Here is a 26730-nt window from a genome sequence, read left to right as displayed (position 1 = left end):
GGACCAGCAAAGATTAATGAACTTTTTGAAATTAAATGCAGAAATTTCTGTGAACACGTCTATGTTTTTTTTTTAAGGGACAGGATCTCCACTTTCATCAGATTCCTAATGACAAAGTAACCCCAAAGATTAACTGGATGGTAGATGGTAGATGGTTGTAACCTCATCCAGGAAGATCTCTAAAGGTTACTGTGGGACTGAAAAAAACTATATCCTCCCACTCTGTGTGAAAGCACAACGCTTCTCTGCGTGACTGCCCAGGAGCTAATGTTAAACTCTGTGCAACCAGGAGAATTACCTGGTTCTCTTTCCTTCTGCAGATGGGTGAACTGAGGTCTGCTGTCGTAGGTCCCAAGGCCAAGGCGGTATTTGTTTCCTAGGTGTTGCAGAGACCTTTGTGTGTTCGTTTGACAGTTGAACAATTTTTTGAATATTTGCTTTGGGTTCAGTCAGAGGTTTTCAGTCTTTCAGTATATCCAAGGTGTCCTTCCAAACACTAGACATTCTGCAACGCACTTCACAGAATTACATTACACTCTAGCTATGGTACGGTTCTCATTCATTCTTGACAATAAATATACTCTTCTCCACCTTTGCCTTCCTCTTTGAATACTTTCATTTAATCCAGGAAAAAGGCAGTCTGTCTTTGGTATGGTTTTGATGATCTCCTACCGATCGTGAGTGTAGCAGTCTCACAGTCTACACTTATGGCATCCTTGTAACAATATACATTTTCAGTTATTGCAAAAAAATAAGTGTAAAGAAAAGAAAACTTTACACAGCGATCACATCTGGTTTGCATGCCCGTGAAGGGTTCAGAGCCTTCTGGTTGAGAGCTGCCAAGCTAGATTCTGGGCTGGGCATTAGGGATTCAAAATTTTAAAGAACTGTACCTATCGACTGCTTACTGTTCTTGACACAAGATAAGCTCCTTGACTTTGTGGAAGTTACATTGGAGTAGGAAAATTATCATGAACACATGGACACGTAAGACAGTTTCTGATAGTGACAAATGTTAAAAAAAAAAAATTGAAGGATAATAGAACAGTCAGTGAATGAGAAGGAGAAGAGGGCTTTTTTCTGTAGGGTCCTTATCAGAGGTGACTTTGAGTGACGTGACTGGTAAAGAGTAGGCCAGCTCATTAAGAGCTGAGGGAATGATGTTCCAGGCAGAGGAATAGCCACCACAAAGATCCTAAGAGAAGGATGGTCTTGGCAAGTTCAGAAGACACATTAAAGGTCAACGTGGCTGGAACACAGTAGACAATATGGAGAGTAGGACAAAGTGAAGTTGGAGAGAGAGGAAGGGGGCAGATTATACTGGACCTTATGGGCCAGGATTCTCATTGCATTGGGAAGCCAGCAGTTGAAGCAGGAGAGCTGAGTATTATCTCCCTCGTTTTAAAAACAAACAGCTGGTAGAAGATAGATTCTAGAAGGTAGGGCTGGAAGCAGGGAATTAGAAGTAGGCGGTTACAATAGCCCAGGAAGGAGGTCCTGGTGAATTGGCAGGAGAGTAAAGGCTAGAATAGTGACAAGAGCTAGTGAAGAGATGACTGAGACTCAACCCATCCACCAAGGAAGTCCACAGTCTGGACCGTTGTTCATGGTAACAACTAGGCCAAAAGTGTGTGGGCGTGGCTATTTCCTGTAGACTTGGGGGTACGTCGAGGGGGCATACATCCTTCACCCATCACCTTGTTAAAATCTGAATACAACCAATTCTTAAGTATTTTCCAACCCTTACTCCTGTAGACCATGTGAATTCAATTCATCAAGGGCTTCTTTCCAATAAAATATGAAACTAGGAAATGTTATTTTCTTTCTGTGGACTTCCCTCAGTCCTCTTGCTGCTGCAGAATGAGGAAACTAGTTGTGGCTCCGAACAAAACCACAAAAACCGTTCCATAGATCCAGCTTCCATAGAAGGAAAGTCAGCAATCTTGCCATTTTTGCCTCGCCCCCCTGTGGGAAACCCTGAGAAATTAGTTTTGTTTTGTTTTTTCCCCTGGACTTGACTGAAGCCAGGTCTCTCCTGAAAATAAAGTCTTTCCCTATTGTGTCTAACTCAATCTGAATCGCGGGGCTTTACTTCCAGCATCGGTATTTGGTAAACACCCAATTTCTTGATGTTCTTGTTTCCCAAATCTGCTGGGGTTGTCTTGAGCCTTTGGCCCCATTCACTGAGGAACATGGATTTCTGGGAAGTTTCTGCCTCAAGCCCTTCAGCACGGATATTAAAGGGCCCCTGTCAAGTTTTGAAGGGTGTGACCATTGCCAGAATCCCCACAAGCCAAGCCCCTGAGGGATGCTGTTGCCAGCTGGCCCATAGCCATACCAGAAATGGCTGGATTTCAGTGGTTCTCTGTGTATGCAGCTGGCTGAGTTCCCCTGGATGAAAGGCAGCCTAATATAAACTGAAAATGTTATTAATAAGCAGCCACTTAAGAATTTCCTATGACTTGCCAGTGATTTGGGGGCCTCTCTGTGAACAGGGAGAAAAGCACAACTTGTTTTACATGGATTAGGGGACCAGTGCAGTCAGTCTGAAAGGGCATCAAAAAGGCATTCAGGTGTTTGGTGAAGGGCTCTGGAGTCCAACGGATTTATGTTTGCATTTCCATTTTCATCATCTCCTGGCTGTGGAAGCGTGAGTAAGTTTCAGGTACTCTCTGAGCCTTGGTTTTCCCATCTGTAAAATGAGGATAATAATAATTTCCATCTCATACTGTGCTTTGAGGATTGAATAAGGAATATATGGAAGGTGCTTAGCATAGATCCCAGCATACAATCAGAAAGTACTTTCTTAAATAGAAAAGTTGGGGAAATCATACCCTAGAAATGGAACCAAATGGACTCTTGTTCCCCTGGCTCAGGAAAAAAATTATTTGGGGTTCTAGACACCCCAACACTTAGCAGTAACACCCATAGTACATGGCTTCTCTGAGCTTCTCTTTTTTTTTATAAAAGGGCAATAATAGCCCATGCTATTCTGACTAACGTTGTAGAGGTTCAGAAAGGTAATTTAAAGAGTCACCTAAATTGAAAATGCATGGTAAGCTCTAAAGTGCTTGATTAGTCCCTGGGGTCAATAATTTCACCTATAACCTGTTCTACCTCAATGTATCCTGGTAAGAAAAGAAAGTCACTTGCATGACCTTGAAATATTAAAAGCATGCTAAAGATAAGTAATCCTTTGGTGAGGACAGTAATCAAGTTACCTTGCTCAGTCCAGCACAGCTTTAAGTATATAGTAGGTGTTTAATAAAGACTTGTAGAGATGACTTGTTTGCTCCCCGTCTGGTTTCCATTGATCTCTCTTCTGTCCTCACTGGAATACATGAGTAGGGTCTAGATCGACTTCCAGGGAACAGGGACCATGACTACTTTATTTTAAATCCCTCTGCATAGCATAGGGTGTGATATACTGGCACATACATAGTCAGGCTTCACGATACAAAGTGTGCTGTATGTATTCATTTTTTAATCCCACCGGCAAGTTTGAACCCAAGTCATTGTGCCTCCAGATTCTAAGGTCTTAAGCCATTGCACCATGCACTGACTTTAAGTACTTCGGCAATATTTCATTCTCAGATCTTGTCTTCCTGAGATCAGCCAACTTCTTCTACAGGGGAGGTAGAAACTAAACAAGTACTTCAGCAGATAGCATGGAAGGGGAAGACACACAAAGAGATATTTTCTGGAGCCTTCCAGTCCTTGCCATGAAGTCTGAAGGTGCGTGTGAGAATTCATTTGCAGTGATTTCCTCACAAACTGTTCTCCTGAAGGACTCACTGGGAAAGGAAATTCTCTTGGAACTTGCTCTCCTAAATGACCAATGAAGCAAAACATACGTGTCATAAAACCACAGTTAGCATGTGGACAAAGTGAAGCTGAAGAATTTTTTCCAGAAAGAGTAACTGTTCCGCTCTACCTTGGTTTATTCTTTGCAGGGTAGCAAGTCTGACAGGCAGATAAGGAAATCAGAGCTCCTCGAGATACCCATAGCCTTTCCTGGGGATGCAGTGATGTGCAGGTAGCACTGTTGCCATGGAGACACCATCCATGGCCAAGCTTTCTCCTCTGAGGGCTCACTGTGTGTACTCATTATGATGTTGAATTAGCTAGCTGTGTGTTTGCTGGGCAGATTCCTCACCGGCCAGGGAACATTTTTACAATGAAGTTAAAACGCCTTGCCAAGGATTGTGCGCGTAATTCTCTAGCTGCCCTGTTGCGGCCACCTCTGAGTCCTCTCCATACCTCGATGACACCTTGTTCTCTCCCACCTCCATGCCTTTTATTCACCTGTCGAGACTATTCCTTCCTTCTCTCTTTGCTTAGCAACCTCCTAGTCGGCAACCTTTAAATCCAGCTTCTTCAAGGAAGCCCTCCCTGACCTCTCGGTAACTAGGAGCTTTCTGTCGCACGGTGCCTGGCACATGGTAGGTTTTCTGTTAATAACTGACCTACAGCAAAGTCACAGACAGTGACTTTCTAGTTGGTTTGTTTTGAAACTTACTATTTTGAAAAACTGCAGTGTTGCGTAGTTGTTAAAAGATAGTACAGTGAACTTCCATACATTCTTCTAGATGTCTCTGTTAACATTTTGCCACATTTGCTACTTTTTCTCTCTTTCCCCAACATGTGCATATGTATAGTATGAATATTTTTGCTTAACCATGTGAAAATAAATTACAAATGTCATCCTTTACCTCATCATATTTCAGCCTGTACCTCCTGGAAACAAGGACATTCTCCTCACTATCCCCGCAAAGAACTCTGCACTTTGATGCATACGGTTCAGCTCTTTGTGAGCATATCTTTGTGTCCCAGTCAAAGGGACTCTTGTGGGTGTTTTTTGTTTTCGTTTGTTGGCTTGCTTTAATCCCTCACAACACCTATCGGGATGTATAGTATGTAGATGTTCAGGGAATTATTGTTTAATAAATGAAGCTGCCTGCAGCAGACGTTTTTGGTGTCTCCTTGTCCCCCCTTGGCACTCACCAGCCCGGTTTACTGTGACCCATGGTTCCCGCTGTAGCAAGAACCGCAGCCTTCCTGTCTGGCCTGTGGGTGAGCCAAAGGGCCCCAGGAGGGGTCCTTACCCAATGACTGTTGGTAATTGGTGGATAAGCACCTCTGCCTCTTGGACTCTCCCGTGGAACATTTCCAAGGAAGGTTTTAAACCATCTTCCCTAGCTCCTCGACTGAAATGAGTCGCACTTGTCCAAAGCCGCAGCTGCTTGTGACCTCACCTTACTTTGGCATGTTTCCCTTCGCCAATTCCCTTTCCCATTTTCCTGTTAGGACTTTCCTGGGGATCGTCCCCCCATAATTGTTTGTGCTGAGATACCTCCTGAGAATCTGATTCTGGGGAAAGCTGATCTCAGACATTGTCCCTCAGTTACTGGGACATCATACCCCTAAACCAAAGTATGGTAAGACATGTTCACAATAAGTTTTTCTACGGCCATCCAAAGGGCTTATTTTTAAAAGGGAATGGCTCAGGGGCACCTAGGTGGCTCAGTCGGTTAAGCATCTGACTTCAGCTCAGGTCATGAAGTCACAGTTCTTGGGTTCAAGCCCCGCGTCGGGCTCTGTGGTGACAGCTCAGATCCTGGGACCTGCCTCGGATTCTGTCTCCCTCTCTGTCTGCCCCTCCCCCTCCCCCTCTCCCTCTCTCTCTCTCTCTCTCTCTCTCTGTCTGTCTCTCACTCTCAAAAAATAAATAAAACATTAAAAATTTTAAAAAAATAAATAAGTAAAAGGGAACGTATCAGAAATTACAAGATTTATTCAGAGGAGAGTGCTCCATATATTTGCTCGTGGAAATATGAATTGACATATTACAAGAGGAAGTCGCTGCGGCTGAAAATTGCCCTCTACCAAGTCCGGCAGTGCCTGGCAGAGAGCAGCTCCTCTTGGTGCAGATGGCCAGAGCCGCTGGAGCCCGGGCAGAGGGCAGGGCGTTGGAGGGAGCCAGGCGGCATGGCCTTGGCTCTGAGCACGTACCAGCCTCGTACCCAGCTGGCCCTGTCACAGTCTCGCCCTGTAGCTTCCGTGTTTATTAGGAAACCATTCTTCCTTTCTCACTGAGCTAGAAATCTTGCTTCCAGACACGGCGAGTGTCAGGGTTCATGCCTGGGTCCTTCGTTCAGCCTGAGTGTTCGCCAAAACAGGGGGAAAGCAAAGCATCGTGGCTCCGGGGACAGAGTTAAGGAGCCAGTCAGGCTACGCTAGTGTCTGGCTATGGAGGCAGGAAGACACAGGAATTTCCAGGGGAAGGGAATGAGGGTGAACAGAGGGACTTGACTGCACCCACTTAGGTGGTGCCATCCTCTGAATTTCACATCTGTGCCTGAGCTCTGAGACCGGCAGCCGCTCATCCGGTTCGGTCGCTGTCAACGGCTGCAGACAGCAATGGGGGAAGGAGGGCTTCTTGAGCACCCTCACCCTCATCACGGCCTTTGTGCTTGCTTTTCTCCGCCTGCAGAACTCTCCCCCTGGGTTCTCTCGGAGCTGCCTCACATTCTGTCTTCTGAGCCCTGCTCAGACGTCCTGACCCATCCTCAACCCCTCTCTTCCTCACGTCCCTGTTTGTTTCCATTGTGACACTTAGCGCAATCTACACGTGGCGGGTTTACCTCTTTGTTCACCTGCCTGTTGTCTGTCTGCCTCCCTGGACCCTAAGCTCCATGAGGTTAAAGCTATTACATGTCTTCAAAGCTGCTCTGTGCCCAGTATCTTCGTACTGTGCCCTGCGTACTGCAGACCTCATTCTGGTCTGCTTGCCTGGTGGGAAGGTTGGATGGACGGACTGATACGGATGTATGAATGGGCAGATGGCGGGCAGGATGTGTGGGAAAAAAAGAAGGAAGATTTCGCCACGCTGCCTACAACGAGGTGCTAAAAAGATCACTCTTCTTGGAGTCAGATGACTTAAGTTCTAATCTGTCCAACTTCACTGAAGTCATGGGTGAGTTTACAGCCTGGATTTTTGGTTCTGGTCAGTGGATTAAAAGGCTAACTCGACAAGACTGCTGAGAATGAGCAAACGAGATAAACGATACAAAAATGATACGAGAGGTGCCTCGGTGGCTCTGTCGGTTGAGTGACCAACTTTAGCTCCGATCATGATCTCACGGTTCCTGGGTTTGAGCCCCACGTCAGGCTCTGTGCTGACAGCACAGACCTGCTTGGGATTCTCTCTCCCTCTCTCTCTGCCCCTCCCCTGCCCTCATGCACACATGTACACTTTGTCCCTCTCAAAAATAAATAAACATTAAAATTTTTTTTAAATAATACGAACATTTTACATCCTCTGTAAATGTGAGCAATGATACTCGTGGTGGAAATGCAGCCACTGTGTGTGTTTACCGGCATCCTCCGGTCGCAAAGCACATGTCAGAGTGGAGAGGCAGGAGCCCAGCCCCTGGCAGTCAGAACTGTCCTTTGGGGGTAGTTTACCTCCTGGAATATCCTCACTTCATCAGGCCATCCACCACGTATGGATCTCTTGCCTGCCTTCATTTCTGCCATTCTGACCCTCCACATGTGTTTCCTGAAGGATGGAGAAGGTGGGAACAGAAACCCCACGTGCGGGTTATATCATTGTGTGGCCGCTGCAGGGCAATAGCTGGCGTTCTGTGTCACAGCTCAGCTTTGACAGTCTGCTTTACTCGCAACAGGATTAGCTCAACCGTACCTTCGGGCAGGCAGACCCCACCTGCGGTTCTTACTGAGTTGCTTGAAGCACAGCATGGCAGCGCCTTTTCTGCTGATACCCACTGTCTTTTTACTGGTCGACTTCGGGAGAGTAAAAGCTCTCTTCTCCCGACATGCTTCCTTACCTCCCAGCAACACCCAAGAGAGGCGTCCCCACGGGACAGTGAACTCAGAACAACGTTCGCCTCCTTTTAGGCTCGTGCTCTGCATGCGTGTGAGAAGCTGATGCTGTCATGGGAAACTTGAAGAAACTGGGCAACCGAGCAGACTGAGAAAGTCGAGCTCCTGCCCAGCTCCTCCTGAGTCCGTCCTGCCCAGGGTGGGTCCTCCAGGTGGTTTTGAAGCGATGGAAGTTGCCGCAGCATTGAGAGTATGTGACTGATGTACAAAGACTCAATTCAGAGCCAAGGCTTAGTGGTTTTAAATTACCCATGCCCCATCTCTCCCCACTTGCACAGAAAATTGAAAGTCGATAGCTGTTGAAATCTGGTTTTCAGATGTTTTTTATCTGACGGACCTAACTTAACTCTGTGATGCCCATAAATACATATGCAGTTCCCACATTGCTGGCATCTTCCATGCTACGTAAATAAGTTCTCTAATCCTGTTACAGGGCACCGCTCAGAACAAACCCACTTATCTGGATTGAATAATGCTCTTCTGTTTGCTGAGAGGATTGTGTGTACGTGTGTGGGTGTTCTGGCTCATGCCTTGTCATTCCAGGCCAGTCTTGTCTCTTGGTACTTGCTGATGGCGGACACAGAGAATAAAATCTGGTCTCCAGTTTCTTAACACGAAAGAAAAAGACGACCAACAGCTGTTTCTGTTTAACAGTGATTATCCCTGGGATTGTGAGTGTTTTGAAATATTTTTCTTCTTGCTTATCTGCAATTCCTGATTCTTTTCTACATCAACTGTGTTACTTTTTTTTTTTAAGGATAAGGAAGCAGTGACTTTATAATAAGGAGAAAAAGGGTTCCCCTTTTCCTCTTATTAAGAATAAAAAGAGTTTTTTTTTTTTTGTTTTTTTGTTTTTTTTTTTGTCTACAATGAGCTGGAGTCATGGGAGAATAGACACAGCGAGGACACATTCGTTCTGTAGCAAAAAGCTATGGAAGACTTTGGGTTATTTTATCCCTTTTGTCTTTAACAAAAGTGTATTCTCCCACACCTGATCTCGGCTGCCTGAGGCATTGCCACATTACCACATATCCAGTGTTGGGTGTTCCTCATCAGTCATTTACCGTGTGTTGGGGCTTTGTTGCCCTTTAAGCAGTCTGCCCTTGGATCCTTTGCCTGAAAATGACCTGGACCTGATATGGCCACAAACTTGGGACCCATATGGGACAGATGGTGGGGCTGAAGTGAGACACCCCTCTGGTGGCTCATGTCCAGCACCCTTTTACACGCAAGCTCCCCCGGGTGCCCAGCTGAGTGCCAGGTGGGCTCAGTGATGTCAGAGTCTAAGACACGGCAGTAGGGAGGGGTCAGCATAGGTTCCCTGGAGCAGTTTTAAAAATGGACGTTGCCCAGGGCTCCTGAGACCTGTTTTACCAGGATGTTGGTAAAACACACACCCTGACGCTGGTGTTCCCTTCTACCTGGAGGCCAGCGCAGAGAGTGTCCTCCAAGCGTGCATCTGGGATGCTGGCAGAAATGCTCTCCTGGGCTCTGGTCTCAGATCTCTCAGATCTGGGTCTCTGGGTGACCCCACTCCTCTGTAAGCATCTCCGTGTCATGTCTTGGCAACCGGATTTACAGTTTCCCATGAGTAGAACAATTATTGATAGACGATTAGGAATTGTTTGTCTTTTGAAAGCCGTGAGGAGCTTGGTTTTTTTGTTTTTGTTTTTGTTTTTGTTTTTTGTCTTTCCATCATCTATTAAAATATTGAGCAGCTCATTCACGTCTTGCTAAGTGCTGGGAATGACCTTGAGCCATCAAGGGATGTATGCTGGTTTCCAAACTTGTGTCTTTGGACCCTTGGGACCTTAGGACCAAAATGCCTGGAGTGTGGAAAGCAGGTTGAGCTTGAGAGAGGTCTGCCTCCTTCCCTCACATCACCTTGGGCAACTCTGTTTTCACATAGGAGTTCTTCTGTGAAAATTATTTTCCTCTCATTAAAAAAAAGGGAGGGGGAGGGGGAAGGAGAGAAAGATTTTTTTTTTTTTTTTAAAGGACTTAATGATGTTTACAGTGACATCGGAATCTAGAATCCTGCCATTTAGGACGTGAACTTGTCAGAATCACATTCTAAAGGAGGATCCCTTTTTGCCTTCATCTTATCACCTCTCACACAAAGCAAGACATTGTGGTTCCAGGGTTCAGTGTTGTAAATAACCTGTCAACATTTCCAAGATGAGACACCCACCCCCCCCCCCACCCCCAACACGCACACACACCCAGGCCATTTATAATGAATCCTTCCACGGCACCACCGCATGGTATGTAAGTTAATTAGCATAAATTAGTTACTCTTCAAATGCTGTGGTCATGGGCGCAGATGACAAGAATACTTTGAGATAGTTAAAAAGAGAGCCTCCACCTGGCCACCAGTATTGTGTGCAAGAGCAGATCATGGCTCCTGAATGTGGAGGCAAATGCATTAATAGCTGCAACTTTTGGGTAGGGGGTTGCAGGGGATTTTGCTGGGCAGAGGGAGGGAAGGAAGGGGAATGCGGGATCACTGCTCCCGGGATCCTGCCTTCTTCCTTGGAAACCTGTCATTCACAAACCCAATTATGTGCAGGTAGAATGTCAGCTCTGACAGAATGAAACCAATGTGTGCTTTATATGGTTGGTCTTTTTATTTTTTTTTTTTTTAATGAAATCCTGCTATACTAGCAGGTTCTATTTTCATAAATGTCTTTTTTTTTTTTTTAAGTCGAATCATTTATTTCCCCCACACACTCCTGAAAAGCTTTAATCAGTGTGTCGAAAGAGAGAGCTGTTGGGTGTTGCTGTGTACATTTTGCCAAGAGGGAGAGAGAGACCTGAGGATCAAGAGAAATCCTCGTGGCCTATCTCTGACCCTCCGCTCCTGTCTGAGCATCTGAGCCTTGGATTCCCTATTTGTAAACAGGGGTTATTCAATTAGTCTTTCCAAAAGCTGTCATGGCATCCCTCAAAGACAGAAAATTCTTTGCAAATAAAAATGCCTTGCCACAGGAGTGCCTGTTAATTATAAATGAGAAGTAGAAGGGAGGCAGCTAGCAGGGAAAATACATGAGATCCTCATGGTTTCTGTTTACCATTTTTGTTTTCCTTCCTCTTTGATTTTGCTTTTTCTGAATGTGTTTGTTATTCGAGGGCACAAAGGTACTTGTGGTTGGGATCAGGCATGGCTTCTATAGTTAATTGTTTGGGTTCAGGGGTCACATAGATCCTACTCTGAGTCTCTGTTCTGCTCACCATTTAGAGTTTACTTTGAACATATTGCTTGATCTCTCTGGGCCTTTGTTTTCTTCTCTAGAAAGTGGGGATGATAATTTCTTTGTTGGAGGAATGGCGTGTTAATCTGGATTTCTGGGTGTAAGGTATAAGTTAGGCAAATGCTGTGCATTCTGCACATGTATGCACCTTCCCTAATTCTGATCACCTTCATGCTGCTTCACCTTTCCCATAGCGCTTAGCATCGCACATGATAGGGGCTTGGATAGTTGTTGACTAAATAGACCTTTAGCCCTCTGCCCTCACTCTGTTCTGTTGATCGTTCTACTCCGTGAGATTCATTCTGGATCTGGTTCTGTAATTCCGTGTTTTGTTTTCTTCTTGTCTTTTTTCTTCTCCTGGGGCTTGCATTCATTGGATTATGTCCATCAGACATTAAACATTGTGCTCTTCCTTGCACCACTGGATACATGACTTGGTCTGATGAATATTCTGGAGACTGAATTTGATAAAAATTCCTCTACATCTTGTTTTTAAAGTATGGCCTTCTAGTATAAACTGTTAGTCACCAAAGAGCTTCCTAAATTTGCTTAAGCCCACTGATTTTTTTTTTCTTTAAGTCATTAACTGGTATAAAAATATTTGGAGGGAAAAATCCCTGACCACTTCCTGACACCCTTGACTTCTTTACAGTAGCTGGTTAATTAAAGAGTTACTTAAAATGGGCTCTGACTGTTTTTAAAAGTAGCAGCCAGGGTTTGGAAGGAACCTCTTTGAGTTTCGAGATGCAAACCAGATCCAAGTGTACATTCTGTCTGTGTATATTTTCAGTCGGATGAAGAGCAGGAGGTGGGAGAATCTGACAAGCCTGACTTGGCTGAACTAGACTGATTTTGTTTCTTGAGTACACTTTGGTGTCAAAATTCAGGCAAAGGACGTTAATAGAGTAAGGACAAAAACCAACCGATCATTTTAATAGATGGAAAAAAGCAGTTGACAAAACCCAACCCCCTTTTGTGATTAAAAAAAAAAAAGCACCCAAAAAACTGGTGTAGAACGAGTCTTCTTCAACTTGAGAAGCGGCATCTGCAAAAAACCCACAGCTCACTACTACTTGATGGTGAAAGATGGGATGCTTTTCCTTTAGATCAAGACAAAGATGTCTGCCCTTGCCACTTCTGTGGACCATTGTACTGGAGGTTCTAGCCACAGCAGTAAGGCAAGACAAAGATATAAAAGGTATCAGATTGGAAAAGAAAGAATAAAACTATCTCTCTTTGCAGATGACATGATCTCATATGTAGGAAATCTAAGAAAATACGCACACGTACACACACACCATGCTCTTAAAACTACAAAAAATGAGGGGTGCCTGGGTGGCTCAGTCGGTTAAGCGCCCGACTTGGGCTCAGGTCATGATCTTGCGGTCTGTGAGTTTGAGCCCCGCATCGGGCTCTGTGCTGACAGCTCAGAGCCCAGAGCCTGTTTCAGATTCTGTGTCTCCCTCTCTCTCTGACCCTCCCCCGTTCAAGCTCTGTCTCTCTCTGTCTCAAAAGTAAGTAAACGTTAAAAAAAAATGTTAAAAAAAAATGAGTTCAACAAGATTGTATGGTGCAAGATGAATTGACAAGTACCATTGGTGTTTCTATCTACTAACAATCTGAAAATGAAAGTAAGCAAACAGTTCCATTTACAATAGCACCAAACAGAATAAAATACTTAAGGATAAGCTTTACAAAAAATGTGCAGGACTTGTAACTAAAAAGCAAAAAATAGCATTGAAAAAAATTAAAATAGGCTGGAATAAATAGAGAGACATATTTTGTTCATGGGTTAGATCTCATATTGTCAAGATAGCAGTATTCTCCAAGTTGATCTCTAGACTCTTTGCAATCTCTATTGAAATCCCAGCTGGATTTTTTTTTTTTGCACAAAATGGCGGGATAATCCTAAAATTCATATTTCATGATGCAAATGTCAGGGACCCAGGAGAGCCAACACAGTGTTTTGAAAGAAGGACAAAGTTGGCGGATTATATTCACAATTTCAAAACCTGCAAAACTACAGCAATCGAGACAGAGTAATGCTGACATAAAGTACATAGGTCAGTGGAATAGAATTGAAAGTCCAGAAATAAACCCTTATATTTATGATCACTTGCTTTTTGACCAGACAGTCCAATGGAGAAAGAATGGACTTTTTATGAAATGGTGCTGGGACAGTTGAATATCCACACAACTATGAAGTTGGACTCCTACCTCACGCCATGCATGAAAATTAACTCATAATGGCTCATAGACCCAAATACAAGAGCCAAAGCCATAAAACTCCTTGATGAAAATATAGGAGTAAATCCTTACAACTTTGAGTCACACAGTGGTTTCTTAGGTATGATACCAAAAGCACAAAAGCAGAAAAAGAAATAAATGGGAGTTCCTCATAATAAGAAATGTGTGCATCAGTGGGCATCATCACGAAAGTGAAGACCACCCACAGAGTACGAGAATATTTCTCCAAATCCTATTTCTGATAAAGGACTTGTATTCAGAAATATATCTAAAAAATGCTTATAATTCAGCAATAAACAGAAAATAACCGTTTTTAAAATGGGCTAAAAGTTTGAACGTTCTCCAAAGTAGATTTATAATAAGCACGTAAAAAGATGCTCAATATCATTAGCTATTAAGAAAATACAAACCAAAACCACAATAAGATGCCACTCCACACCCACTGGGATGGCACCAACAGAAAGATAATAGCGTGTGTGTCAAGGATGTGGAGAAAATAAAGCGCTCATTCATTCTTGGTGGGAATGGACGATGGCACTGATATTTTTAAAGAACAGTTTGACAGTTCCTCAAAATGTTACACGTAAAGTTACCATATCACCTAGTAATTCTGCTGGATATATACCCAAGAGAATTGAAAACATATGTTCACACAAAAATACTTGTATATAAACATTTAGAGCAGTGTTATTCACGAAAGTAAAAAAGTGGAAACAGCCAGAATGTCCAACTGATGAATGAATAAACAGAGTGTAACATATCCACACTATGGAATATTATAATACAATAAAAGGGAAGGAAAGACTGGTACATGCTACAACATGGATTCACCTTGAACATCTCATGCTGTGTGAAAGAAGCCAGTTTCAAAAGACTACGTATTGCATGATTCCATTTGTGTGGGATCTCCAGGATAGGCAAAGCCCTGGAGATAGAAAATAGATTAGTGGTTGTCAGGGACAGGAGGGAAGGGAATGTGGAAAGTCACTACTCATGTGCCCTGGGTTTCTTTGGGGATAATGAAAATGATCTAACATTAAATCGTGGTGATGGTTTCACAAAGCTATGAATATACTAAAAGCCAGTGATTTGTACACTTTAAAATGGTGAACTTCATGGTAGGGGAATTAGATCTGAAGAAAGCTATTGTCAAAAAAATTAGGCACACGTGGGGATTAGGATTCTGGGCTCTCTCATTGCCCGGATATGATGTTACCGAAACTAATCGTAAAGATCTGAGTACCACATAGAACGGCTTATTTTCTTAAAATTTTATTCCTCCCATTTTTTCCCCTCTTTTTTATCATTGGAAGCTAGAAATGCTTTTGTGTTGCTGATATCAACCTTTTTACTGCTTCATCATTTTTGTAAGCATGGAAAAGAACAGAGGGTAACCTTAAAAGAGAAATCTTCAACTTTGGGGCCAGATTTTTATCTTCGGCTGCTACCTTTTGACATAACTCGCATGCATGATCCTCTTGTACTGCATATTAAAAAAACCATAGAGATTTGGGTTTCTGATGAGAATTTCAAACCCATGGGGATATTTAGTACAGGTGACAATGTCTTTCCCATGAGATCTTGGGGCCAGATTTATTTCGTGGGAAAAACGTATTTTCGCTCTTTTTCATCAAAAAAAAATCTCACCTGCAGTTCTTTCTATAACCGCTTCCATTTTCCAAGCTTCTAGGAAGCTTTTATAAAAATGGTGTGTTGTCAATATTTGTTACATCCACAGGTAATATTTCTGGTCAGCATGTATTACGTCTACATAATTACTACTACAGCCAAGCAAATTTGCCGCCATCCATGTCCAGTGCTCTGTCTAGTAAAAGATACTTTGGCATGGCTTTTGGGATATTGATTTAGAAGAAAGGTTGAAGTCCAAGTTTGAACATTGTCATCCTGCTTACCTGGCGGCCTCTGACCTTCCATGACGTTTCCGCATGTGTACTGCCACACCTTTTCCAAAGACAGGCGTGCTGTGGAACGCTGCTTTAGAGGCTCTTGCCAAGAGCCAGTTGCCAAGGAATGTGTTTATGGTTTGGGATCCAAGGGCTGGTGACTAGCAGCCAGTTGAAAATGGTTTCTTTTGCCTGCCTTCTCACCTACCGCCTTTGCTGCTTACAGGAAGATCTGCTTGCACTGCAAGTGCCCTCAGGAGGAGCACATGGTGACAGTGATGCCCCTAGAGATGGAGAAGACTGTCAGCAAACTCATGTTTGACTTCCAGAGGAACTCGACCTCAGACGACGACTCAGGCTGCGCCTTGGAGGAGTACGCCTGGATCCCACCAGGGCTGAAGCCTGAACAGGTACCATTCTTGATTGGGCAGGGGCGGGGGTGGGGGGGGCAGTTGTGGTTTGGGCCGCCCGTCCTTCCTCATTCCAGTTCAGAGGGAAGAGTTAACTTTGCTGATTCAGAGAAGTGGTTGGGGCTCCATGGGTTGAACGGCTTCGAGGGCCCCGGTGGGAACTGAGTCCTGCGTGGGCCACTGTTAATTCATTCTGGATTGCCATTGTTAACTGTCAACAGAAGACTGACTAGAAACTTCTCAGGAACAGTGGCTTTAAAACGTTAGAGAAGGAAACTTGATTTTTGAAGGGTGGAAGGGATTTCTACATCGGCCATGAATCTCTAAGATTCTTTGTTAAAGGAGAGGGAGGAAATAGGGATTTGCCTTATTCTTCCCAGTGATATATGCTGTGTTTAAATACTAAGTTTGGCCTTGCTTTGCAAAGAAAGACATTGGCATTTCCTGAAATATTTGGCACTTCCTACAGGCTGTAAATATTATTGGCTTGATTAGATGAACTCTGTTTCTCTCTGTTTCACTGTGTTTTTCTCAGTGATGTACAGCCTCTGCTTTGTATTTCTATAGTTGGCGTTTTCTCTTCCACAGACTCATGTTGGCTTAGAAGTCCCCTCTTTTTAGCTGGATACTTTGATGAGCTCTGAGCTGTGCACCCCTCTTTTTCCCTCTGACACAGAAAATTCATCCTCTAGTGATCTTCTCTATGTCTGACAGAATGTTTTCAAGCTTAAAATACCCCTAAAATGTGAAGTCAGGAAATCTCTGCGCGATAACGCTTCTGGAAAAAGTTCTTTATGATTAAGAAAGACCCAAGAATTCCCAGGTGACTCCCGAGTTAGACACGGATAACATCTCTTTGATGAGCCATTTCTCATTGTCTTCTAATATATGAGGTCACAAATTGGCACCCGAAGTCAAGCACACTGGCAGGATTGGCTCAGTTAGCAAAGTATTCTTTAAAATTTTGCATTAGTGACTAATCCTTAAAAATGAGGAGTTTTAATGTAAAAGTTCATAGTTGTATCTTAAAGAATTGAGGATTTGGCATCTCATCCCTGCAAGGATTGGTGCCAGCCAAGCCTGAGCTGGATGCTGGCCATTCTTCTTAGACAGTTGGATCTCTCCGGATCGCCCAGTCCATTTCAGCCTTTGATGTTACCTTCCCAAGCCCTACAGGCACTTCATTTTTGTGATCTCTGTCCTAATTCTTACTAGGAAGAAAATGTTTTAGAACAGCAACATTCACAGAAAATGATCTCCATGAGAACTTAAGGGAGTTCTGTGCTGAGATATTAGCAGGAAGAAATAAAACCATTGTCTCTCAGCTTACAGGCTAAGGTTCTATCTTTATTTTCTTCTGCTTCAGTGCAGATTGTGTTATTAAAGAGTAGGCTTCAGAAAAATGAGAGTGTTTGATTGAGTTTGTCTGAAAAGTCAAATGAGGTGGTGGGTGACTGAGAATCTTTGACATCATCGCTCTGCTGCCAGTGTTTGAGCAGTGAATTTTCACACCTAGATACATCTGTGAGCTTGTTTCATTTTCTTGCTAACCTCATTTCCAGCAACTTCTAAGAGACCCATCTCTCTTTTGTTCACACTGCTTTCTGCGACATTGGGCCCTGAAATTCTGAAGTTAAGCTATTTTGGGTTCCCTGCTTAGGTAGACTCTTCTCTAAGACCGTGAAACATCATTCTATGATTTTCAGATGTGGAGAAAATTGTCTGTAGGACCAAGAAAACAGGCAGTTGTGGAAACTGGTGTCTTGGTTCAATTCGCCAATTCTGAAGCGAGTGCTTACAGTATTTTTGGAGGCCGCTTGTCTCATCCAAAAGGAACGTTATAGGGAAACAAAGAACCACTTTCTTTTATTTGTTTTGCAAGAAAACAATTAATGCTCTTCAACAAATGGGTTGAATTATGTCCAGTGACAGGATATTCCCATCTCTTATATAACTCTCCTGTTCCTTGGATGGTCTCCTCTATTCCCTGAACTTAGTCAAACCTATGTGACACAGAGAGTTAGAAAGGGCATTTGTTCTCCAGAGAGTGAGAGATTATCTCTTCAGACTCTTTGATGGACTGTATATTTGCCTAATAAAATACGAGTCTATATTTAAAGGTGTTTGAAGGGATCATGTTGGACAAAAGAAATGGAATCAAATTTTAAAAGTATGATATCATTCAGGCGTGTGGGGTCTCAGTTGGTTAAGCACAGGACTCTTGAGTTCGGCTCACATCATGATCTCATGGTTGTAGGATCAAGCCCCGTGTCAGGCTCTATGCTGACAGCATGGAGCCCACTTGGGATTCTCTCTCCTTCTCCATCTGCCTCCCCCCCCCAAAAAAATGAAAATAAAAATGAAGATAAAATTATGAGATATTTTAATATCTATTATGGAACTTTTTATACATTTAAAGGTTTTTTTTAAAAAGCTCTCATGTTCTAAGAACGTTCTAAGATTAAAATAATTTGGGACCCTGAACGCCTTTCACTGAAAATGCTGATGTTTAATATCATGTTAGTCGTCTCTGATTTGAGAAAACTCCTTTTTTTACCAAGAGAAATTACAGTGAACATTAAATGCTCTGTGCTGCAGGCAAAATGCTAAAGACTAGTTAGGGTTAAGAGTAATGTGCTTTCATTTCTGTGAGAACCTTTCATTTTACTCCCTGATCACGGGGTTGGTAGTATACCTTCAGGTGATACTCTTTATTATTCTATTGCTTCTGAGAAATGCCTTCAATTATATACAATGCACATGACAGTCACCTCCCATTTAGAGAGGTGTTTTTGAATATGGGCATTTAATTTCATAAAAATCTCCTCGCCGAGGAGCGCCTGGGTGGCTCAGTCAGCTTGAGTGTCCAACTCTTGATTTCAGCTCAGGTCGTGATCCCAGGATTGTGGGGTCAAGCCCCACATCGGGCTCTGCGCCGAGTGTGGAGCCTGCTTGAGATTCTCTCTCTCCCTCCCCCTCTACCCCTCCCCCCCACCCGCTCTCTCACTCTGTCTCTCAAAAATAAATCACACATTTTTTTTAAATCTTAAAAAAAACCTCCTAGCTACAAAACCCAACCTTCTTGAAGTAGTGTGAGAAACGGTACATATGACCGATGATGCCAGAAAGGAAGGGCGTTCATGTTGTGACTTTTAAGGATTTTTAGTCACTGGGGCCGCTCACACCCCTCTCCCGCCATTCGCTTCAAACAAAGTGTGTCCTGTCATCCGGAGAGCCCTCCTCGACCTAACCTGCCCTGATTGACAATCTGTGCTCGTTTCCAGTTTGTCTTCACGCTCACTAACATGTGCCCCGTCTCCTAGAGCTGTCGGGGTGATAAATTTATAGTGGGTGATACTTCAGGAGGAATTTGGAAAAATATTTAGGACGCCGTTGGAACTGCAGATGGTGAGCAGGGGTTCTCTACCGGAGCCCTATTGGAATTTGGGGCTGGGTAATTTTTTGCTGTTGGGACTGCCCCTTTCAGTGTAGGATTGCTCGCAGCTTCCTTGGCCTCTCCCCACTAGATCCCAGTATCACAAGCCACCCACTCCCCAAGACCTTGGGATGACCAAAGCTGCCTCCAGGCAGTGCCCAGTGACCCTGGGGGTTCACTCAAGTGGGGTTGAGAAACACTGGATGAAAGTGACCTTAAAACCTAAAGGGTAAGTCGGCAAAATTTTGGCTCAGTCGAGGCATAAAGGCTGACCCAGATCAGCAGTTCCTTGAGTGCTACCATGTTCTAGTTCCAGTGGCATAGCTGCTCCCTCCTAACAGGGTTAGGTATTTGGAAGAGTGAAAAAGGGGGGAACCCTTGCTGCTTGAGCAGAGGCCGTGCTTTCCAAACAAACAGACCCTGCTATCCTCAGTGAGTCAAAACAAGGATTGGAGTGGGGTGAGGACCAGGGAGCGGCACATGGGCCACCTTTTATTCTCCAAAACAGAAATCGAGTTCTCCTTTGATATAGGGAAAACTGGCTTGTTGAAAAAAAAAAAGAAAGAAAGAAAAGAAAATATGAGATACCTAAGGAAGTGGGTCAAAATCACCCGTAATTCCACCAGTAAGGAGTACTGTTTTGCAACCTTTATAATAGGCGTGCAGCAAGTATCTTTGTAAAAGGAGTACTTTCTCTTTTGTTTCGGACAAAAAAAATGTGATGATGCCGTCCATTTACCCTGACTTTCGTTTCACTTCATCTCCTGTGAACATTTTTCGGGATCCGTACATTTAGATCCAGGTTATCCTTTGGAAGATTTGTTTGGTCCTCCCTGGGAGTTTCCAGCGTGGAAACCTAGTGGTACCACCCACCACTAGGGGGAGCATTTGGAAATGGATGTTTAGAAGGGGGTACTTAACAGGTCAAAATAATTCCACTAGCATTAAAATGGGTAGCAGCTTGGGACGCTGAGCATCCGGAAAATCGCCAGATGTTTCTACAAAGACAAAGCAAGTCGGAGTGCCAAGAGTGCCACTGTTGAGCGCCCTGAGCTGACGGTTTCTTTTTGAAGGGTGCCTTGTTGGCAGCTCTCCGCTGCATTAAATAAGGTGGGGGCAGCCGTCGACCCTGTGCATTTGCCTTTTCCTCTCCTGAAGAACAATTCTGAGAGGTGGAGTGGTCACACGTAAGCCTTTTTAAGGCTTTTGACTTGTGGGAAACTGTCCTCCAGAAAGGTTATAACTGGTAAGTCCTCTGGGTACACAGTCTTCGCCGGGCACGTGTGGATGTGTTTTTTCTGTTCGTTCTGCTCAGTGCTCCATGCAAGCCTGAAGACGCCCTCAGGTTGCTTCTCCTGAGTGAATTCCTCTTTATCGATGTTTTGGATATTCCAGCATCTGTAGACGGTAGACAATTCTCAAATATGAACATCCCCAATCCTTGGCTTCCAAACGTTAGTAATATTCCCTTGGCCTTAAACTGTGTCTTTGCGCCTGAAGAGCAGTGGTTGGGTCATTCGTCCAGAAGTCTCAACTTACGCATCACGTGACCACAGGAAGGCGGCAGATACCAGGAGTCAGTGTCCAGCGTTCGGCTTTCATAATTCTGCCCCATGTGGCAAGTCAGATCATCCAGTGCTGCCTTGCCTACAGGAGGGGGTGAAATAGTTGGTTTCCAGCCCCATGAAAGTGTGCAGTATCTCTCTTGGAGGTACATAAAAGTCTTTGTTTGGCTTTTCATTTAGTGACTGTTGCTCATCCATCAGGTATCAGATTAAATGCGTTTCCTGAAGGCGCGTCTCTGACCACCGCCTACACCCACTGTGAGATTGGGTCCCCAGTTACATGCTGCGTAGCAGTCCCTGCAACTTCCCTTATTAGCACGTTTTCAAATGTAATTAAATACCTGTGTGATTATCTGCTTGGTGTTGGCCTCCTTCACTCTGCTCTAAGACCCGAGAGGGCAGGGGTCTTGTCTGGTTCGTTCTTCACGAATCCCCCAGCGCCTAGCACAGTGCCTGACCCGTGGCAGCCAGCCAGCAGATACTTGTTAAGAGACAGGCAGATGACCCAGATGCTCGGCAGAAGCAGAAACGTTCAGGATTGCATCACACGGAAAAGACAGGAGTCATCAAAATGTTTTGTTTTTTTTTCTAACATGAAGGATTATTCTGTATCAGGTTTTCCTGCTCCTTGTGTTTCTCTTAAAGGTATGTGTTCTAAGCAGATTCCCCTAACCATTTCGGTGGCTTCAGGGTTTTCTTAGCTTACAGGGGACGGGAGACTGGTGTGCTTTAGCCCACACATGCATGAAAGCTGCTGACTCTAAGACTCGGGCCTGGAGCATGGTAGCAGGAGCCTAGGGTCTGGCAGGGAATCATTTGCATCTCAGTCCAAATGTGGGGAGCCCTTTGGGAGCCACAGGGCGAGGAGGAAGAAGCAGCATGGTCCAGCGGGAAGAACGTCACCTCTGCAGTGGGGCACATGCGGCCCCTCCTCCGTACCTTTCTAACCGAGAAAGGTACTCACTTTCCAAGAGTGTTGGTTTTCTCATGATGATGATGATGACAGTGGAGAAAATCCTCAGCACTCGTTACGTGCCCACCACTATTTTTAACTTTGCTTGCATTACCCTATTTAGTTCTCGAATCAGCCTTACCGGGTCCTTGTCACTCCTGTCTCTGTGTCAGAGGTGAACAAAGCAGGGCTCAGATTTAACAACGTGCCCCCGGCCATGCAACCGAGCAGCAGAGACCGATTCAGTCTCCAACAACCCACCCTGGGAGTTGGTATTCCTAGACGGATAGGCCCCAGGGCCCCGAATGAGGGAGCGTGTGCACACAGAAGGTGCTCACTGAAATGGTTGTCACCTTACTGCCCTTCCTGTGAAGCTATCGTGTCACCGATAACCGTTGCCCCGAACTGAGCAGGCAACAAGAGGGGGAAAGGAACAATTGCTTGTCCGGGACAGAGGAAGGTTGGGTGAGGGTGGAGGACGGTTAACAGGAGTCCCACGTTCCTCCTCAGCCTTCTCCAAAGCTTTCAGTCAAATCATTTCGAATTCTGCCAAGACAGAGGCCTTTCTGTTCCCAACGTCGCCTGCTGTGTGAGTGTCGTAAAGGTGCACATCTTTCCTTCTTTCAACATTTTTTCATTGAGACAGAGGGAGACACAGAATCCAAAGCGGGCTCCAGGCTCCAAGCTATCAGCCCGGAGCCCGACGCGGGGCTCAAACTCATGAGCTGTGAGATCATGACCTGAGCCGAAGTCGGACGCTTAACCGACTGAGCCACCCAGGTGCCCCTTTTTTCATTTTTTTTTTTTTAATCTTTATTTCTTTTTGAGAGAGAGAGAGAGAAAGACAGAGTGAGAGCAGGGGAGGAACAGAGAGAGAGGGAGACATGGAATCCGAAGCAGGCTCCAGGCTCCGAGCTATCAGCACAGAGCCCGATGCCGGGCTCGAACACACAAACCTGTGAGATCAGGACCTGAGCCGAAGTCGGACGCTCAACCGACTGAGCCACCCAGGCACCCCAAAGTGCAACATCTTTCTAATGAAGTTATGGCTCCACTGAGTCAGAGCTACTTGGACAGGGGCTCAGACGGGGCCACCTGACTGAGTTCTCCCGTGCCCCAAGCAGGTTTCAGAGCTGTCTGCTGAAGAGATGAGCTCCCCCACCCACCTTCCTTGGTGCCTGAAATCTGCAACATCACCGTCACTAGGCCTAGGAGGAGTGAGTCCATAGGCCGCTCATAGGCCGTTTGTGCTGCCCCTCAGGGGATCAGCAAGTCAGCGGGGGCATCACTTCTGGCTCTGGCCTCTCTTTATTTGCTGCTTAGAGCTTCTTTCGCACCCGTCTCTGATGGGTGGGCTTCTTGGCAGTGCTCCCCTGGACTGTGTTCCCCCTGAGGGGGTAAGGAGAGAATCAGAGACTATGCTGGAGAGTTTTTCATGCATCCATTCACTTATTCAGCAGATACTCGTGTGTACCTACTATGCTTCAGGCACTGTCCCAGGCACTGAGGATAAAACTATAAACACGATAATTAAGGTTTCTGCTAGATTGTAGTTGTAAGGGGGTGGGTGTTGGAGACCTAAATTAGAAAGCAAATAGATGTTGCAGATACGTGCAAAAAGAACAATCATTTTAATAACAGTGCTGTAAGCGTTTAGTGGACTCATGTTTACATGTGTCGGCTGTTGTGCTAGGTGCTTTACACGTTGTGTCTCATGTAATCCATACCATGAAGACAATACAGCAGCTTCTGTGATAATGGACGTGGACTGGCACGTTGGGCGGACCGGCTAATCTAGATTGATTGGTCAGGGGCAGCCTCTTGGACCAGCGGTATTTGAACTGCTGCGGAATGACCTGAAGAAGCCAGCCATGCAAAGATCTGGCTAGTTGAAGATGTTAAAGTGTCCATTTTGTGAAGCTCAGAAGGGAAATGAAGTCAGTACCAACTTTGTATTTGCATCAGGAATTGGGCGGGGGGGGGGGGGTGCGCCTGGGTGGCTCGGTCGGTTGAGGATCTGACTCTTCATTTCGGCTCATGATGTCACGGTCACAGTTCCTAAGAGCGAGCCCTGAGTCAGGCTCAGTGCTGACAGCATTGAACCTGCTTGGGATTCTCTCTGTCTTCCTCTCTCCCTCTCCCCACCCTGCCGCACTGCCCCCCACCCCATGCTTCTGTGCGTGTACACATGCACGTGCGCTCTCTCTCTCTCTCTCTCTCTCTCTCAATAAATAAACTGAAAAATATATATATTTTATAAAAAGGGGAGCACCTGGGTGCCCCAGTTGACTGATTCGGCGTCTGACTCTTGATTTCAGCTCAAGTCATGATCTCAACAGTGAGATTGAGCCCCACATCTGGCTCTGCACTGACAGTGTGGAGCCTGTTTGAGATTCTCTCTCTTTCCTTCTCTTTCTGCCCCTCTCCTGCTCTTATGTACCTGTGCTCTCTTGCACGCGCTCTCTCTCTCAAATAAATAAACTTTTAAGAAACTTTAAAAAATTTTGGGCAGGGTGTCGTGGATGGTTTGGGGAGAAATGAATGGAGCCCGTGCAGCGTCCAGCTCTTGCCAAGGCATCCAGGGATGTGAAGCCCGGAAAACCCCACGGCCTTGGTGGCCTCTGGGACATCGAAGGAGCCCTCACACCCATCACCTTGATGTTCCTGCCTGCAAGTGGGGGTAAGGCAACAGAGAGCCCCCGTACAGATACTCTCAATAGGTTGATGTCTACCCCTTTTATCATGTGCCCTCCCTTTCCACACGTGAGCCTGTTGGAGGGAATCATACATTGTCTCTTTCACCCCAGGTACTCGGTGCCTAAAATAATGCCTGATGCCGATTACTCGTTCTGTGAAACAGATGTTACCTGAATAGACCCATCACATTGGTCTTGTACTGATCCTTGTACAAAGTCCCTCCCGTCTCCAGGGAATACCTCGCCACTCAGAGAGGATCAGAAACTCCACTCGCTTGCCACAGGTAGTAAGGGGCAGAGCCAGGATTCCCACGAGCTGTCTCTGCAACTCCAATGCTTGTTTGGGCTCTTCCTCCTCCACCCCTCTTTCTTCTCCGGTGACCCACCCAGGCTATCAGATCCAAGGAAGCCGACTTGGCATATGTTGGAAGTACACGCCACATGCATCACACAAGGCCCTTTCATTCTTAGGGGAGGGAAGTTTCTTCTAATCTCAGGTTGACTCTGGTGACTAAGGGATTTCTCTTTTCTCCACCTCCAGTTTCCCCATCCCTGCAGGAAGCAGGAAACTTCAAAGGCTAACTTTGCCCCATCAACAGTCTCTGTTTATCTCTGGCTCTTCTCACTCTTCGGTCCTGGCCGGCAGCCCACGTGGCGAGAGCCACATTTCCTCTACTCCCTCCAGTGGCCCCCGTGTTCCTGTGCAGTATTACATACCTGGACACTCACCAGTGATATTCATTCAGCGGGTATTTATGGAGTGCCAGCTATATGCCAGGCCTTTTCCAGGCGCTGAGGGACAGCCACGAGCAGACCAGTATCCTTCCCCTTACGAAGCCGACATCGTAGCAGAGGATGCTGTTCACAGTAGCGTGAAAGCAGACGACTTGCAGAAAGTGATGTGTGCTAGAGAAGCAATAAAAAGGGGTGATATGGTTTAGATCCAGAGAGGACAAACGTTTTCTGTGAAGAGCCGCACAGTAATTATTTTAGGCTTTGGAGGACATATGTAATCTCTATCACAAATACTCTGATGCTGTAGTGGAAAAGCAGCCAGAGACAACCTGTGGGTGAATGGGCATATGACAGTAAAACTTGGTGTAAAAGAAGTAGTCAGTGGGCCTGATTTCACTCAAAGGTTATCGTTTCCTGGTCCCTCATTTAGAGAAGCTGCTTTAGATGGGGTGGCCAAGGAAAGCATCGTTGAGGAGATGACATTTGAGCCGACTTGTTGCTCCAATTATTACTTGTAATGTTTTCTAGTTATTTGGATAGAGAGAAAGAGAGAGCAAGTCAGGGAGGGGCAGAGGAAAAAAGAATCCCAAGCAGGCTCCATGCTCAGCAAGGAGGAGCCCAACACAGAGCTCGATCTCACGAACCTTAAGATCGTGACCTCAGCCGAAATCAGGAGTCAGATGCTTGACCAACTGAACCACACAGGCACCCCTCAGGCTGAACTGTTCCTTAGATGACCCACGTTTTGTCAGCCTCATCCAGTGGTTTTTCAAAGTAAGGGTCCCGTACCGCTTGGGAACTTTCCTAAAAATGCAGACTCCAAGGCTCTGTCCCAGACCTACTGAACCAGAACTCTGAAGGTCGGCCCACCATTCTTTTTGGACTCTAGGTGTTTCTGATATGTGCCAAAGCTTGAGAACGGCTGCTCGAGGGTCGTGGGAAAAACCAGTGTTCGAAACACATGGAGCCACATCTTGGCTCTGCCCGTTTTTAGCTCTGTGACCTTGAGTGGACTGAACTTCGCTTGTTTTGTCTTGTAAAATGAAGAGACTCTTGCCTAAGTCTGAAGTAGCTATGAAGACTACCTAAATTTCTCTTTAAAGAGCCTAGGGGATGCTGACCCCTAGCAGGTCCTCATCGAATGGTACCTACTGTCATCACCATGACCGTTATTTGCGTCTTTAAGACACTGCAGCAGAGTTGCCTGGGGGCAGTAATGGGATGAACCCCCAAAAGTACCCCCTTCCATCTCTGGCATCTTGCCCCTGACTGACGTCTCTTGGACACAGCCTGAAGACAAGGTTGTTAATGTTAAAGGGGAATTCACGATGCTTTTAAAATCCTTTTACCGGCCCTGCTCCTCAGCCTCTTGCTTGGCCTCTTGACCCAGAAAATGCTCCAGTCCCTGCTGTTGCAAAGCCATGAATTTTACAGCTGTGACTCACCCCTGGGCTGGGTCCCCAGTGTCAGCACCCAGCTTTGCAATTCACTACAGGCTATTGACAGTTTAGTCTTTTTTTAACGTGTGAAGCTATTTATACCAAGAGGGACAGAGGCCGGTAGATCTGGGGGAAGGGAGAGACGAATGACAAAGTTGTTCATCTCTCTGGGCCCGCTGGGTGGTTCTGG

At 45.3% G+C, this 26730-nt stretch overlaps 1 protein-coding gene across 4 annotated transcripts in view; it reads left to right on the top strand.

The window, feature by feature from the left end:
- The window catches only part of PRICKLE2 (prickle planar cell polarity protein 2), a 322190-nt gene that overhangs the window by 217584 nt on the left and 77876 nt on the right, over window positions 1-26730 (top strand). For all 4 annotated transcript variants that reach the window (XM_060631513.3, XM_060631512.3, XM_060631516.3 and 1 more), the window contains one exon: window positions 15534-15717. In XM_060631513.3, the coding sequence (XP_060487496.3) occupies window positions 15534-15717 (184 nt within the window). The remainder of the gene's footprint in view (window positions 1-15533; window positions 15718-26730) is intronic.

This window comes from Panthera onca, chromosome A2, assembly GCF_046562875.1.
Source record: "Panthera onca isolate mPanOnc1 chromosome A2, mPanOnc1 haplotype 2, whole genome shotgun sequence".
Classification (NCBI taxonomy): domain Eukaryota; kingdom Metazoa; phylum Chordata; class Mammalia; order Carnivora; family Felidae; genus Panthera; species Panthera onca.
Note: the sequence above shows the minus strand (reverse complement) of the source record. Positions and strands in the feature narration are given on the sequence as shown.